Source organism: Cyprinodon tularosa, unplaced genomic scaffold (assembly GCF_016077235.1).
Source record: "Cyprinodon tularosa strain WSP-4 unplaced genomic scaffold, ASM1607723v1 ctg605, whole genome shotgun sequence".
In the NCBI taxonomy this organism is placed as follows: domain Eukaryota; kingdom Metazoa; phylum Chordata; class Actinopteri; order Cyprinodontiformes; family Cyprinodontidae; genus Cyprinodon; species Cyprinodon tularosa.
In genome coordinates, this window is record NW_024039347.1 from 4,387 (window position 1) to 18,682 (window position 14,296).

A 14,296-nucleotide genomic window follows, 5' to 3' on the forward strand; every position below is an offset into this window, starting at 1 on the left:
AATATAAAGTGAAGATATCAATTTCTTGTACATGTGGACTAACTATGGTAAGTTTGACTAAAATGTCTTTTGCTCTTGCTGGAGATATCTGAAATTTAGCTGGTTGTTATAGAAAAAGTAAAAACAGTTAATCGGTTTTATTAGTTATATTAAATTGATCATACATGTAAACGGGGAGTCTGGCCAGATGAAGGCTGATAAAAAATTAAAATAAAAGTCATCTTTTCATATCTTAGGCATTTAGTTAGAAATGGTACGTACTGGAGAACCAGATGTGTTTTCTCATTACTGCCATCCACTGGAATGAAGATGTAGTGCAGTTTCTCTAAGGCTGAATGCCCTGGCTAATGGAAAAGCACGCCAATGAAGGACTATGGATCCCTATTACTCTGGTAAACTGGGGAGTTATTTCTACTTTGTCTCACCTCAGGGATCCATAAGGCACAGCTGACATGGACCCACTTGGTTCCACTGCGAGTGGGTTTCAGAGCCCCCCCTCTCTTGGGACATAGCAGACACTTTGGCTGAACCCCCAAAGCGCAGGTCCGACACAGCCAGTTTCCCTGTGGTACCTTCAAGATGCCGTAGCAAGCCTGCAACACAGAGAGACCACAGCTAAGTTTGGAAAACAAATGTGCAAACAGAATCAATTTATAACTTCTGTGATGACTTAATGTGTGTAATTATAACCCTTAGTTGTAATTACAGTTCAATCAATTTGGAGGTAGAAAGCAACACCTTATACAGCTGCTTATTGTTGCTGCAAAGTGTAAAAGGATTTGTTTTACAGTCACAAAATACAATACAGGGGTCCTATACAAAGTTGAAGGCACCCTTTCGCATTCTCATTCTAACTTTCAAAGATGGTAGACCCTTTTAGTACCATTTTAAAAATAGAGATATGGCATATATTTGTACGGAAGGAAGGAAGGAAGGAAGGAAGGAAGGAAGGAAGGAAGGAAGGAAGGAAGGAAGGAAGGAAGGAAGGAAACCTACATATGCAAAAAGTAAAGGAAAAACAATAATATTGAATAAGTTGAACAGTTTTTCACATTATAATGAGATTAAAGGTGTAAAAAGTCACAAGTGACACAAATTGACCTATTTCTTTGATAGAACTTGAAATGTTGACCGGGAAGAGATGAAACTCCAGGATCATTACTGTTCAGACGTCAATTATTGAAAGTTCATGTAGATGCCAAGTCGTGCTAAAACATTGGTTAAAAAGCAAACCTTGCTGTTCTTTTGGCAGCAATATTGCCACGTAGATCTTAGTTTGTACTATTCTCAACAAAAAACAAAACAAAAAAAAAGACCAGAAAAAAAAAAGCAGAAAATGATAATGCTGAAGGTGAGCTTTGGTGCCCCCCTTGGCTCAGAAATCAAAGAAAACACTGTCATGTAAAAAAACCAACAACAACAAAAAAAAAAACAATATGTCAAGTACTCTGTGTGAGAATTTTAAGGTAATGTGTAATAAAAGTTGATTTTCCTTCATGGTACCTCAGGAAAGTAAGCATATCTAAAAACTTTGTAAATATTTTGCCATCTCGTCATGTGAAATCACTGAAGACAAAACCTTTTACAAAGCAGTCAGTGTAGAGTTTGTAAATCGTACATTTTAGGGCAATCTTTCAACAGGCTAGGTTATTTTTAAATAGAGTAACAACCTTTTAACATTTTTAGAGAGGTCTTGAACTTCAGTGGCCTTTATGAGGGGGGCATTAAAACGATAATACAAAATTTTACCCATCTGTGGCCCAAGATTTTAATTCTAACAAGTCACATCAAACCAGAATTGCTAAATTGAGCAAGATTTTGACATTTTCACTCAAGGGTGTACTGTAGTTGGTTTCCATTGTGTGATGGCTGTGTGTTGACCTATTTTGAGGGCAGAGCAGATTTACAGTTACATAAGCTGTAAATGGACCATTTGAAGATGTAACAATGTGTCTTCATTAGTGCTGACATAAAGAGATGTAATGAAATATCTAAAAAAAATCTAATTACTTCAGAAAGACAGTTTTTCAAACTAACCTGATGAACGCAGACATTGCACTTGTCACAAAAGACCATCTCGTTGCCGTCCTCTCCCTCTGGCGAGCGGCACACATCGCACACCACATCTTCATCGTACTCAATGCCGAGACCCTCCTCCGTCTCTATGGCCTGCTGCATCTTTTCCTGGCACACGCTCTCCAGCTCGACCAGAACACACTCCATCGTCAGCTCGTCCAACTCCGGTAGGGCTATCGGTGAGACAATGTAACATTGAAAATGTTGGAAGACGGAAACCAACAAAGAGAAAAGAGCAGAGTGAAACAGGAAGCTATTAAAACCAGACAACTTTAAGAGTTTTCTGTTGTTGTTTGGAATGACAAGTAGGATTTCTCATTCTTCTATGAACAGAAAAAATTTTGCTCTTTCAGATAAGATAATCTTGTTCCTTGCAGCTTGGATTTCCTAAGCAGGAATGACGCTATTCAGTGAAGCAGAAATATTTTGCTGCACTTTTCACTGACTTATCAAATACCCTTAAACAAAAGACCTTGATTATACAGAAATGATTTTTTTTAATTAAAAAACAGAATTTTTTTTGCTTTTTCTACTGGTCTACACCACAACGGAGAGCAAGTTTGTCATGTCTCTATTGTCATGTACATATGAAAAACCTAATTCCTCTGTACGGAGGAGCAGTTTCATTTTTATAGTGATGACAAAGTAATTGAACTCTCAACAATAGGCCAGCTTCTTACTCAGCTGCAGGTGGCCTCTAATAGTTAACAGGAGTTTCTAAAGGGCTGCTTTCAAGCCATTTGGATAAACTGTGTACAGCCCCCAATAGTAATTGAAGATATCCACAAATGTTGCTTACCAGGTTAATCAGTTAAGGCAGATGGAAACTAAAATCATTACTGAGGTAATTTTACAATCAATTTTAAAACAGAAAATCGTAAACATTGTATACAACAACTGATATTTCCTATTAAACACTCTTTTTTTTTTTTTTTTTTCCCCAAACATCCAGCAACTGGGTTTAAAATAAGATTGGGATCAAAATACTGTTTTCTACGCAAAAAAATTATTTCTCAGGTAGAGGTGGACAACTTTTCTGGCAGTTAAACTACTACTGTCAAGTTTTTCTTACAGTTTTTTTTTTTTTTTTCATTACAAGAGCACAATAACAACAAACTAACCATATGAAACCCCAAAGTGGTAAGACAATTTACAGATTTTACAAAGTTATTTTTGACTTCATCACTCTGTCTCACACTTCAATTGGAAATGCACACAAATTTCCTCTGCTTGTTTATCTCATCAGGTCATTGTGTTGTCTTTGGACTTCAGGAGAAATGAGTGGGAAAGTAAGTCATGTTCCTGTTGGAGGTAACTCTTTGACAGAGTGGAGAAATTATGCATGACTTATGCAAATACATGCTTTAAGACAAGATATCACAAAATCTGCAGACAAAAAAATAAATCCTTTGTTGCCCACAGCTCTGTTTACCATGCGAGTTCGTGTCGACAACATTTGTATAGCTGCTAAATTTGCATCTCAAAGTAGTCCCTTGCTCCAAGGCTGTTTAACAGATGATGAAATTGGATCTAAGCAGTATGAGCTCTTGACCTAATAATAAATAAAAAGGATCTGAGATATGAGCAAAGTAAACAGTCTGATTTCCAGGACAGAAGAGACACTGAATAATATTATTACCTCTAACTACAGCGGAAGTATGCGGATTAAACAGACTGAGGAACCAAGAATTGCATTAAAGGATGTTTGAGTGATCTATGGAGAAGCTCATATTAACTGCAGCAAGATTAAAAAACAGTGCCTCAATTACCAATAGAATAGAAACAAATGGAATCTATGATGGAATCTGGTTTGTTTGCTCCCAGTATTTAGAGTCTGGGTAAATCAGTCGTTCCACCGTCATTTGAAAAAGCTATTAATTTGCTCAGCAGGTGGGATGGTTATTTGACCCCCCCTACCTTGGTCCTCAGAGTTCCAGCTGCTGCAGAAGGCTGAGGCCTGCCCGGCATGTTAGGGGCTTTGGGGGCTGGGGTGCCAGAGAACAGGTTGATGCAGACCACCAGGAAGAAAGGATTCCAGGTTTTAACTGGACAAGTGGTCTAAGGGTTCAGGTTCTCAGGGTCTCAGGGCTCGGTACCCTACTTTTCACTCTGTGCCATTGATGCTTGGGGGCTGCGGCTCATGTGTATCGCTGATGACCTACCTCTGCGCCAGGCGCACGGCCGCCCTGTGGTGATGCCTTGAGTATTTCTGCCTGGGGCGGCTACGGCCTTCCAGAGCCAGGGTCCACTTGTCCTTTGCTGCTTTTAGGTGCTGTGTGTTGCAGGTCCTCTACTGTTCTCACCACTCTTACAACTGCGCACCTCCCAATGACAAACTCGCTCATGTACACCCATGCAACACAAACACACTTATTTCTACACCTTAAGACAGCCATGCAATCCATGATGTAAGTTCATATGGACAAAGGTTACTATTATAGCAATTTGCCTTCATGGACCAAGTCTGGGTTTAATAAAGGCAATAATGCAATTAAGATACCGTCTTGAGATCTACTTTTTTTCAAGGCAACCAGCTTCTTTACATGGTATGCAGCGTCAGGACATGTATGGAAAAAGAAATAATTCACTTTAGAATTTGTATATTTCAGTAGGACCCTCCTATGTATGGAATGCATGCAGATCAGTGTTGCATTTAGAGGGTAGATCTTCCACAAGCAGCATTGAAGGAAAAGGTGTATGGCTGTGGATTATTTATTGATTTATCTGAAGGATTCAACACTCAGTTGGGAGGTTTTTTTAAGTGGAGCAGAGCATCCGGTGTCTCCATCTATTATTTACATCCGTCAATCTCTTCCTACCCTAAAAATAAATAAATAAAATGTACTCTTTCTTGAGCATCTTGTTATCAGCAGGGTTCGTATGCAGCCTGAGCTGCAGTTTCTCATATCCCGTGCTGGAAATGTTCATTCATGACTTTACTCAGAGATATAAGGCTCACTTCACAGAGGACTAAGCAGTAAATAGGAACAGCAACACTTCTCGAGTCCAGTGTCATCTCATAATCATGGGTAAGGTTTTGCTGCTTTCGATGGATCACAGACATGCTCAAGTTTACCTAAGGTGGGAGAGTTTTTAGGTTAATGTAATTATAATTTCTGTTTTTATAACACTTTAGTGTATGGAAATGATACACTGTGCAAAAGAATTAAAGAAACATTTTTAAATCAGAGTAATGTGAAGTCAATTAAACTGCAATATTGATCCAAATAGTTTAGCAGCATTGGTAATCCATGTCAGCTGTGTTGGTGTTAATAAAATTCACAAGAGCTGGGATCACTATCATTAGCATGAGGCAATACTTGGACCCTTCAGAGGCTGCACGGGCAGTCAATCCATTAGGTAACATCTCCACAAGGTTTACTTCATAATTCAGTACAGTCAAGAGGATGGAAGAGAGTTTAGCAAAGTCAGTCTCAGACAGATGAACAAGGTCTTTAACCCACTGGCTGGACCAGTATCCACACCTTTGTGCGGTGAGGGACATGATGAGTTCTACCAGAGGCCTACAAAGTGACATTCAGTGAGCCTCTGGATTGCCAAGTCTCTGACTAAATTAGAAACAGACTTCATCAATTGGACTGAAAAAGCTCTCTTCTTACTGTCTGGCAACATGGAGCTCAACTGGAATTTGGAGAAGAATTAAGAAATTGGCATCTTAACACTGGCACCACATTCTTTTCACAGTTGCGAGCAGGTTTATTTTGAGCTCATGTGGCAGAGGTGAAAGGGTCTGGAGAAGCTGACTGGATCATCCTGGGTCATTGTTGGTCTGGGGCGGCAGATCCATTAAGGGGCATTAAGATCTGTACAGGATAAGCAATGGCACCATTAGACCCATCAGGGTGACCATTAGCCCCATGGTCAGACCCTTCATTGGTGCAATGAGTATGTGTTCCTCCTTATCCATGACAATGCCAAGCTCTTTGTAGCTAGAGTATGCAGGCAGTACCTACAAGAATTTACTTCACTGACTCCATGCTCCTTTGCCCTAAATCCAACAGAATATCTTTAAGACGTCTTCTTCGGTTCCATCTAATGCCACGAGGTTGCATCTCAGACTATCCAGGCATGCAAACCAGCATGGGGACCACACAAATGACAGAGTACCATTTTGAGTAGCTAAAATTGACATTTTCAGCAGCCGTTTGTTCCTAACACATCGTCCATTCCAAATCAGTCTGGATGTCCAGTAAGATTGTTTTTATAATTGAGATCTGATTGATTTTCAAAGTGTTTCTTTAATTTTTGGAGCAGTGTATAGAATAAACATATATTAAGAGGCTATCTAAAGGCTATCAAATGTGAGGTTTTTATATGTCAGTGCCAGGACAGTTGATTTTTCTAACCTGGGAACGATTTCTCCAAATCTGAGTCTGATGATTGTAGATATAGTAAGCTTGGTGAAACAGCAGCACCTTCTTTCCCTTTCCATGCCTCTTTGGATATGGTACTGGAGACATTTTTATTGAGTTAAATGCATTATGTTCACAGATCTGTCCTTTCATCTCGCTACAGTACTTAAAGAAAGCGAATTCTAAGAGCAAACACTGTCTTTTACAGAGTCCTACCTTTTTTTTCCTTATTTAGAGAAGACATTTTTGTCGATATAAGTTTATCCTGATTCATCTTAGGGTATTATGGATGTTTACTTTTAATTATGGCACTTAATGTTCCAGAGATTAATAAAAATAGTTTAGACATTCATATGTCAATTTTTTTTTCACATTATTTAAAATCCATCTTAGTTAATGAAGTGAACCACACCAACACTTAACTTCTGACTCTCAATAAAGTGCCACAGTACCTATAGAACACAACTGTATAAAGAAAGAATGGGCCTCATGCAACAACATCTTCTTATTGTCATACATTTCTTCTACTTCTCTCCTGCCGTATACCAAAATGACACATCAGACTCAACTGACATTCTTAACTTCAATAAATGACTGTAAATAATTCTCATAAAGGTGATGCAGTTCACCTGTGCGTGAGTGAGCACACATTGATGAGAACTGCTAATCTGCATAATTATCGCCCTGATAATGCAATATAAAGCTACATATAAGTGGAAGGGCTACGACTTCCCAAGCTTGTCAGAAGGGGCTCATTCATAGAAATGGCATTGAAGACGCAGAAGGAAAACTTTACGAGTTCGAAGATCAAGGATCTGATGACTAAAAGCCGAGCAACAGAACAAAAAGCTAAGGGGTGGGAGTTAAATCACAAGTGCTGAAAATAAGGTGGCTGCCTTTTTACGGAATTAAAACTAAAATTAAGAGTATATAAATATAAAGAGAGAAATTAATTTGATCTGAAAATAGTCACTGAAAACTAGTGATAGTGGTTAGAGGTCCAACATACTGATGTAAATACTTAAAGGTATAGTGGAGGAAGTTCTATTTCCGGGTGGATCACCAAAATAATTGGTCCTCCTAAATTTCTATCATTCTGGTGATTTTTATTTACGTAAGGCCGTCCTACGTGCTCGTCCTCATTTTCACTTACCGGTAGTGAGCCTGACATAGTGAAAAAAATTGCCAATCTTCTTTTGGAAAGTAAGCTTGTATGAGCAAACAGCAATTTTTAAACAGAGCGTGCATGAGGAGAAATGGGCTTGTGCATGATCTCACACGCGTTTAATAGGCGGTCCCTCTCGGGAGCCGGTTTATTTTTTTAATTGGAGAGGGCATCAAGCAATGTGACTAAACATTCTTCAAAATCTCCTTTTAAAACACGCACACCTGTAAGGTACATCTCTGGATCGAATCTGTCATCCCTTCATCGCTCTCTCCAACTCTCTCATTAAATGCATTACAGCTAAACTATAATTTGACGAATGCAGACAGACTCAAACAAAAAAATCTACATTTTATGCAATAACAAAGCGAAGGTGCCACGATGGAGTGAAATGAAGTGTCACAGTGATTCTCAACTTTCTATTTTCTGTTCCCGTTCAATAGTAGGTTGATCTCTGACTGTTCTTTCTTTTGACAAACTGACAACAAATCAAACCAGTGATTGTCCCCTGGATACCGACATGCCAGCTGCAGTGGCCTATTGTTCTGTCATCAGTAAATAAAAGTGCAATTTATAATTGCAGAGTTGCATAATATATAATGATATAGCCTGATCAAATGAACAATTGCTTCTAAGTAAAACAAAAGAGGTAATTTAGTGAAAGACTAGGTTTGGATAACAGTTGACTCATTGAGCATGAGTCAGATTAGAAATAGGGGGAAAATGGTGAGTGCTTCATTTTCTCCTAAATCACTCGTACGAATAATTTCAAAAAGGATTTGTTCGTACGAATGGTTCTTGCATGAGGCCCATTGTCTCTTAGTCTCTGTCTATGAGGAGTTAGATTTTTCAGCTGTTTACTGGAATTGTCAAAACTCTGTGACTGCTGTGAATTGCATAGCTGTCTCTGAAGCAGCTGAGTAAGAGGAAGTAGAGTTAGATATTAACCTGCTGTGACATTTACATCATGAACTGAGCACACTGTACGGCAGGAAGTAACAGAAAACCTAAGCAGTGTCTTGTGGTTAGGTGTGTGTGTGTGTGTAGTGTCTGTGTTGTGGACTTTGTGTGCACTTCAAGCACATTTTCTGTCTTTACATTCTCACTGTGATTCTTTGTAAAATGACAGGGCTTGCAATTGCAGATTTACATTCAGCTTCGTCTTATGTTTTCAGTGTTAACCTAGAAAAAAAAAACACATTTATTTCTATTTCAACATCAGCATTCAGGAAGAAAAGGAGGATGTGGACCAGAAATAAGGCTTGGATGCCCAGCGGGGGATTCATAAATACAATTACACTTCCTTATCTGCAAGGGGCTGATCTGATATGGAATATAAAATGGTAGAGATGCTTAGCGTTGTGTGTCATCAAGAGGTCAAATAAAAAGTGCAGCAAAATATGTGAGACGAGGGGGACGACAGAAAACAGCAGATAATATAGGAAAGGAGGTGAAAATCAAGTAAAAGGAGAAAGGATGATGTTCAACTATAATTCATTCAGTTAAATATAAAATTTTTGCATCCAATAAGAATACCATCAAAAAAACATTTTTTAGGTTATTTTACTCAAAAGGGAAACTCATATTATGCAGATTTATTACACAAGAGGATAAGGATAGTACTGTAAATCAGCATATTAATAGAAAGTTAAGGGGAGGAAAAACATGAATTGCAGATTGCACAAGCAGCAGGGATAACTGCAGCATTAACAGGGTTATGGAGCAAAGCTGATTTAAGGGTTTCAGGAGATTGACTAAGAACAGACCACAGCTGGTATCAGTAGTTCAAGAGCCACCAAAAATTTAGCTTTGAAGCTTTACTTGTACTTAAACCAAGACAAAAACCAGAGGCCTCTCATTTTCACTGGCAAGTAGACTTGCCTGAGCTGAACCCTATAGGTAATCTATGGGTGCTGTCAAGAAAGATGAGACAGAAGACCCAACAATGGAGATAACCTATCAAAGCATGCTGGATTTCAATTTCACCTGAGCAGACCACAGTAGAACCACAGGCTGATTAGCTTAATGCTGTCCTGGAATAATGCAATCATGTAAAAGGAGCCACAAGATGTGACTGTATTTACTGTAAAGGCAGACAGTAAAGCTTAAAAATCCTCAGTTTCCCAGAGAAACTGAATTTAAGGCTTATGTTATCTGTAATCATTACAAAAATATATGAAACACTGAAATTACATCATTATGTGTAATTAGTCCAGATAATGTACAAGTTTCCCTTTTGAAGTAATTTATTGTAAAAAGCTTATATTTTTAATGCACTATGTCAGTGTTCTCAGTCCTGCACCTCACATACTGTCCTATTACCCTGCATATTTTACATTTACATTCAAATGAATGGTTAATCATTCATTAATATAAGTCAGGTGTGGCACCAAGGGGGCTCCTACAATATGCAAAGCATTGATAATTGAAAAACAGGATTGAGAACTACTGCATTCTTGCATTCTGTTATAGAGCTACAGCTATAAGCTCTCTGTAAACAAGTTTACAGCTTTCTCACTTTGATATGTCAGACAACAAAATCTTGGGTTCGTCTAGGACTTTATATCAGTTGTAAAATGTTGGATTAAGTCATAAATTTTAGGATTGGAGCTTTTGCCTGTCAGGCAAAATATAAACAGCGATTGATTATAATTACAGTGAAAACCTTAACGGAGTTCCTACAAAATCTAGAACTTCAGAAGCTATTTTTTATCAGGATATTTTTAGAGAATTCTGCACATCTATACAAATCCAGCAGACTAAAAAGGGAGGATAGGGAAACTTTACTGCTTTTGTTACATCTGGACTAACTTAGATCCGCTTATTTTCTAAATCTATAAATATTAGTCCTGTCATGGTACGTATCCTAAACTGAAAGTAAATTATTTGAAGTACATTTTTTTTTAGAATTTATATTTAAATTTTGTAAAATATTCAAGAAATAGACATTTTAGCAGGTTTTTTTGTTTTGTTTTTGTTTTTTTTTTAGGAAAAACATATTCAGGTCAACCTGTATTTAAAGGTTTCTAGTGACCAAAATTCTCTATATAACTTTTCTTTATATTGTAGCATGAATTTAGTTGATACTAAAAAACAAGAACTCTGATGGGTAACATGTTAAAGAATAGGTGGGATGTCGCAAATCATAGGTAAAGCATGTTGAATTGAAATTATTTTGAATACCCCATGTTTGTTAAAGGATTTTCTTCTTAAAGACTTTGTTAGGAAAAGAGGTTTGAAAAGGTTTTTTTTTTTCTGTAGTTTTCCAGACCTGGAAAAGCAAAACGGATATATTTCCAGATGCCTTTGTTTGCTGGATTAAACCAAAGCTAAATATGTGATGTAATAGTACTTTATTATTATCCTCAGCTGATCATTTGGTTTAAAGTGAGCGCTCACCCATCTGCCTGAACTCCTGGTTAACCAGCTGCAGCCAGGCAACATCCAGGTCATCCAGGTCATAGCAGCTGTGGAGCTGGGAGCGAGGAGGCTGTGCATCTCCCTCCTTCAGCTGACCGTCGATGGTCACACCACCTGTCGACTCTGCCGGCGACCTGAAACAAGAACAAGAGACGCTTTACATGAGGGCAGTTTGTACAACAGCACAAGGTGAATTAAGCCATTAGGTATTACCAGAGAGAAGTATTTCAGAATCAACTTGAATTTATAAATTTTGGTTTGTTGCTTTTATAATTAGCTTTGTTTATCCTCAGTTGTTACACAAGAAATTATAGGTCACAATGCGCCATTTTAGAGGCATTGTGATGCTTTTTCTCCTTTACTGAACTAAAAATCTGGTTTTGAAAGGACAATAAATCTACATTATAAAACCACAGTATTGGGTCTTAATTTAGCCAAATTAAGAATAGAGCTGTTTTTAATAAATAAATCCAAATTATCTGTGAGAGTTGTAAACCAGGCAAGAGGCACGGTATCAAATAAATGTTACAGAATTATGTGATGCTACACATTAAATCAGTATAAATTATCATGCTCTGGATTACTAAAAAAATATCTGGATTCAAGTTTATTTCTTCAAATTTTCGATTTTTCTGGCTTCCCCAAGTTCTTCTGTACTATAGAGTAAAGATGTATCTTTTTAGGCTTCTTAATTTGATCATTATATTTGGAGAATAAATACTGAGTTCTGTTAAGTTAGGATGTTTCAAATAAGTTGGCTGCAACATGCGGCAGACTAAAACCTTTTTGGTTAATATGTCAAGATGAGGTTTGGGGTTAAAAGATTAAACCTGATCATCAGTTTACACAAATTTCCATGTTTCTTTTCCCCCAATCCCAGTTGTTCTTTTCATGCCTCCCTTCCCATTTGCAATTCTCCTCAATGCTCTAGTTCCTCCCTTTCTTCCCGTTTCCATTCCTCACATATACTCTCCTTTCCATTCTATCTTTTCTCCTTCTGACCTTTTAACTTTTCAGTATCATTCTAATTGTTGTTTTCTTAATGTTCCTTTTCCATCCAGGAAATATCTTCATGCATCTCTAGCTTTTCAGTTTGTTCCCTTGTTCCTTTCCAAGGTTTCCTCCCTTGGTGTGTTTCCTTTAACTGTTTCATTATTGGCTTCAAGTTTTTCCTCTATTTATTCCACAGCTCTCTCCTGTTGAATTTATCTATGTCTTGCATTTCTTTAATTGTTCATTTTAATCCTTTTAATGTGCTTGAATCCTTCTTATTCTCTCTCTTCATCCCATACTTTTTTTTCTGCTAACATAGCCTACTCCTTTGGCTTATCCTTTTTTCTCTACCTTTCACTTTCTTTTATTCTCTCCTCCGGACCACAATGAGACCATTTCCTCTTTCTATGTCCTTCATTTTTTCTTCTGTCCTGTTGTCTACTCCATCCTCACGTGGTTCAGATGTTTAATAATTCAGGTTTTTCTGAAGTTTGATCTTCTGGAGCTACCTGTGCATAAACTTGACATATGGGTTTTAATCTTAAAAAGCCTTATAGCTTTTTGCACTACTTTTATGTCAACATGAATTATAAGGAAGTCTCATTACTGTCCAGAAAATCTTAAACACAGTTAAACAGATTCATAAAAAAATAACATATTTTAAAAAACAATGAGGAATCAAGCCGTGATAGAGAGGCAGTGACTGGAAGCCCCTCTAAGCGGTGTCTAGTCTCCTAAGCTTATGGTGTGATTGTCTTTTTAAAAATGAGGTCAAGATCTCTGTTCAACTAACTTGGAACCAATAAAAACTGAAACACACTCATATGTGCACATTCGAAGGCTTGGGTTACTCATTTAGACAGAGGAACAGAAAAGCTTAAAATCAGGCGACTGCGTGTAGGAGAATAACACGCCAACAATAACCCATACTCAAACATAAACCACACCCCTTTAATTCCCCTCATCATCTAGCAAAACTGGAGCCTTTGTTTGACAAAAAAGCACATCAGCGATCATAACCACAAACAACCTTGATCTCCCATTTAGCTCCTGCCTTCATCATCTCATTATCATCGCCCTTACCATCATCCCTCTCAGCATCCTTCACCTCAAGCAGCATGTTAAGCATTTTCACCTCAATCATAATAATCAGCACTGCTGCTATCACTAAAGAGAAACAATCTTAGTCCTCACTCGGGTCACATTTTGCAGGCGGAATAAAATCTAATTTTAAATAAGAATTCAAAACAGTCTGGCACAAAATCCAAAAGAAAGCATTGGTTAAAATAAGAAAAATTACTTCAGTTTATATACAGTTGTCAAATTTGTTTCTTAACAAAAATAAGAGAAAATGATCCACAGATATTTCACTTTTATGAACTTTATTCTGCTTTATTGTAGCTTGATCCTCTGATGGAGTTGCACCTCTGAATGTTGAAGACAAACCCTCATCTTTCCTTCATATTTCTATATGTTTACATCTAGATAGTCTACCAGGGATCCTTGAATTTCATGTTCAAATCGATGCCACCATCCCCTTGTAATTGCCCATCAGTGATGTGCAGCATTTCCACTGCAGGCAATGCATCCATTACTTGAATAAAAAAGCACAGATCTGATCAATCTTTTGTCTGCAAATGGACGATTTTGACCATAACACTTAAATCAATGAGATAATGTGTAATGATTAATGAATCTAGCCCTGTTATACATGTATGTGGGGACCACGTGGATTGAAAATAGAAGCCTATTCTGACGCTGCATCGGGACTGGAATGCGATATCTGACAAACAGGCCTGGGTCAAGTGGTCAGGAAGAAAATGAGAGAAAATAGACCCAGACGTTTACATAATAAGGCTGAATGGATTTCCTACTGGGGACAGTGTTTCTGTTATGCAACCTTGAAAGGAACAAGAAATACATTAGAGTGTTGTTCAGCTGCCTTTTTAACAGACAATACTGCTGCCAGATTAAACACTTTGTGCTGCAAGATAAATGCAGTGAAAAGCACACCCTGTCCATTGTCCCCCCTGTCTGTCAATGATGTAAAGCAAAGCAAATGTAGGTTTCATTTGTTCTTAAGATTCATGATTTAGTATACAAAGTTCTGTTTGTTGTTTGATGTCTGCTCAAAATAAAAGGAATACTCAAATAACAAAGTCTAGATCTGAATGAATGAAATATTGTCATTGAATACTTTGTTCTGTACAAAGTTGAATGTGATGACAACAAAAACATAAATGGAAGTCAAATGGAGGCCTGGATTTGG

General features: G+C 37.7%; 1 protein-coding gene across 1 annotated transcript in view; it reads right to left on the reverse strand.

Moving 5' to 3' along the window:
- Positions 1-356: 356 nt before the first annotated feature.
- The window catches only part of LOC119797957 (E3 ubiquitin-protein ligase Jade-2-like), a 149,949-nt gene continuing 136,009 nt past the window's right edge, over positions 357-14,296 (reverse strand). The window contains exons 5-7 of the mRNA XM_038307247.1: positions 11,014-11,168; positions 2,038-2,249; positions 357-593 (exon numbers count right to left, since the gene is read on the reverse strand). Of these exons, the coding sequence (XP_038163175.1) occupies positions 372-593; positions 2,038-2,249; positions 11,014-11,168 (589 nt within the window). The 3' untranslated portion in view covers positions 357-371. The remainder of the gene's footprint in view (positions 594-2,037; positions 2,250-11,013; positions 11,169-14,296) is intronic.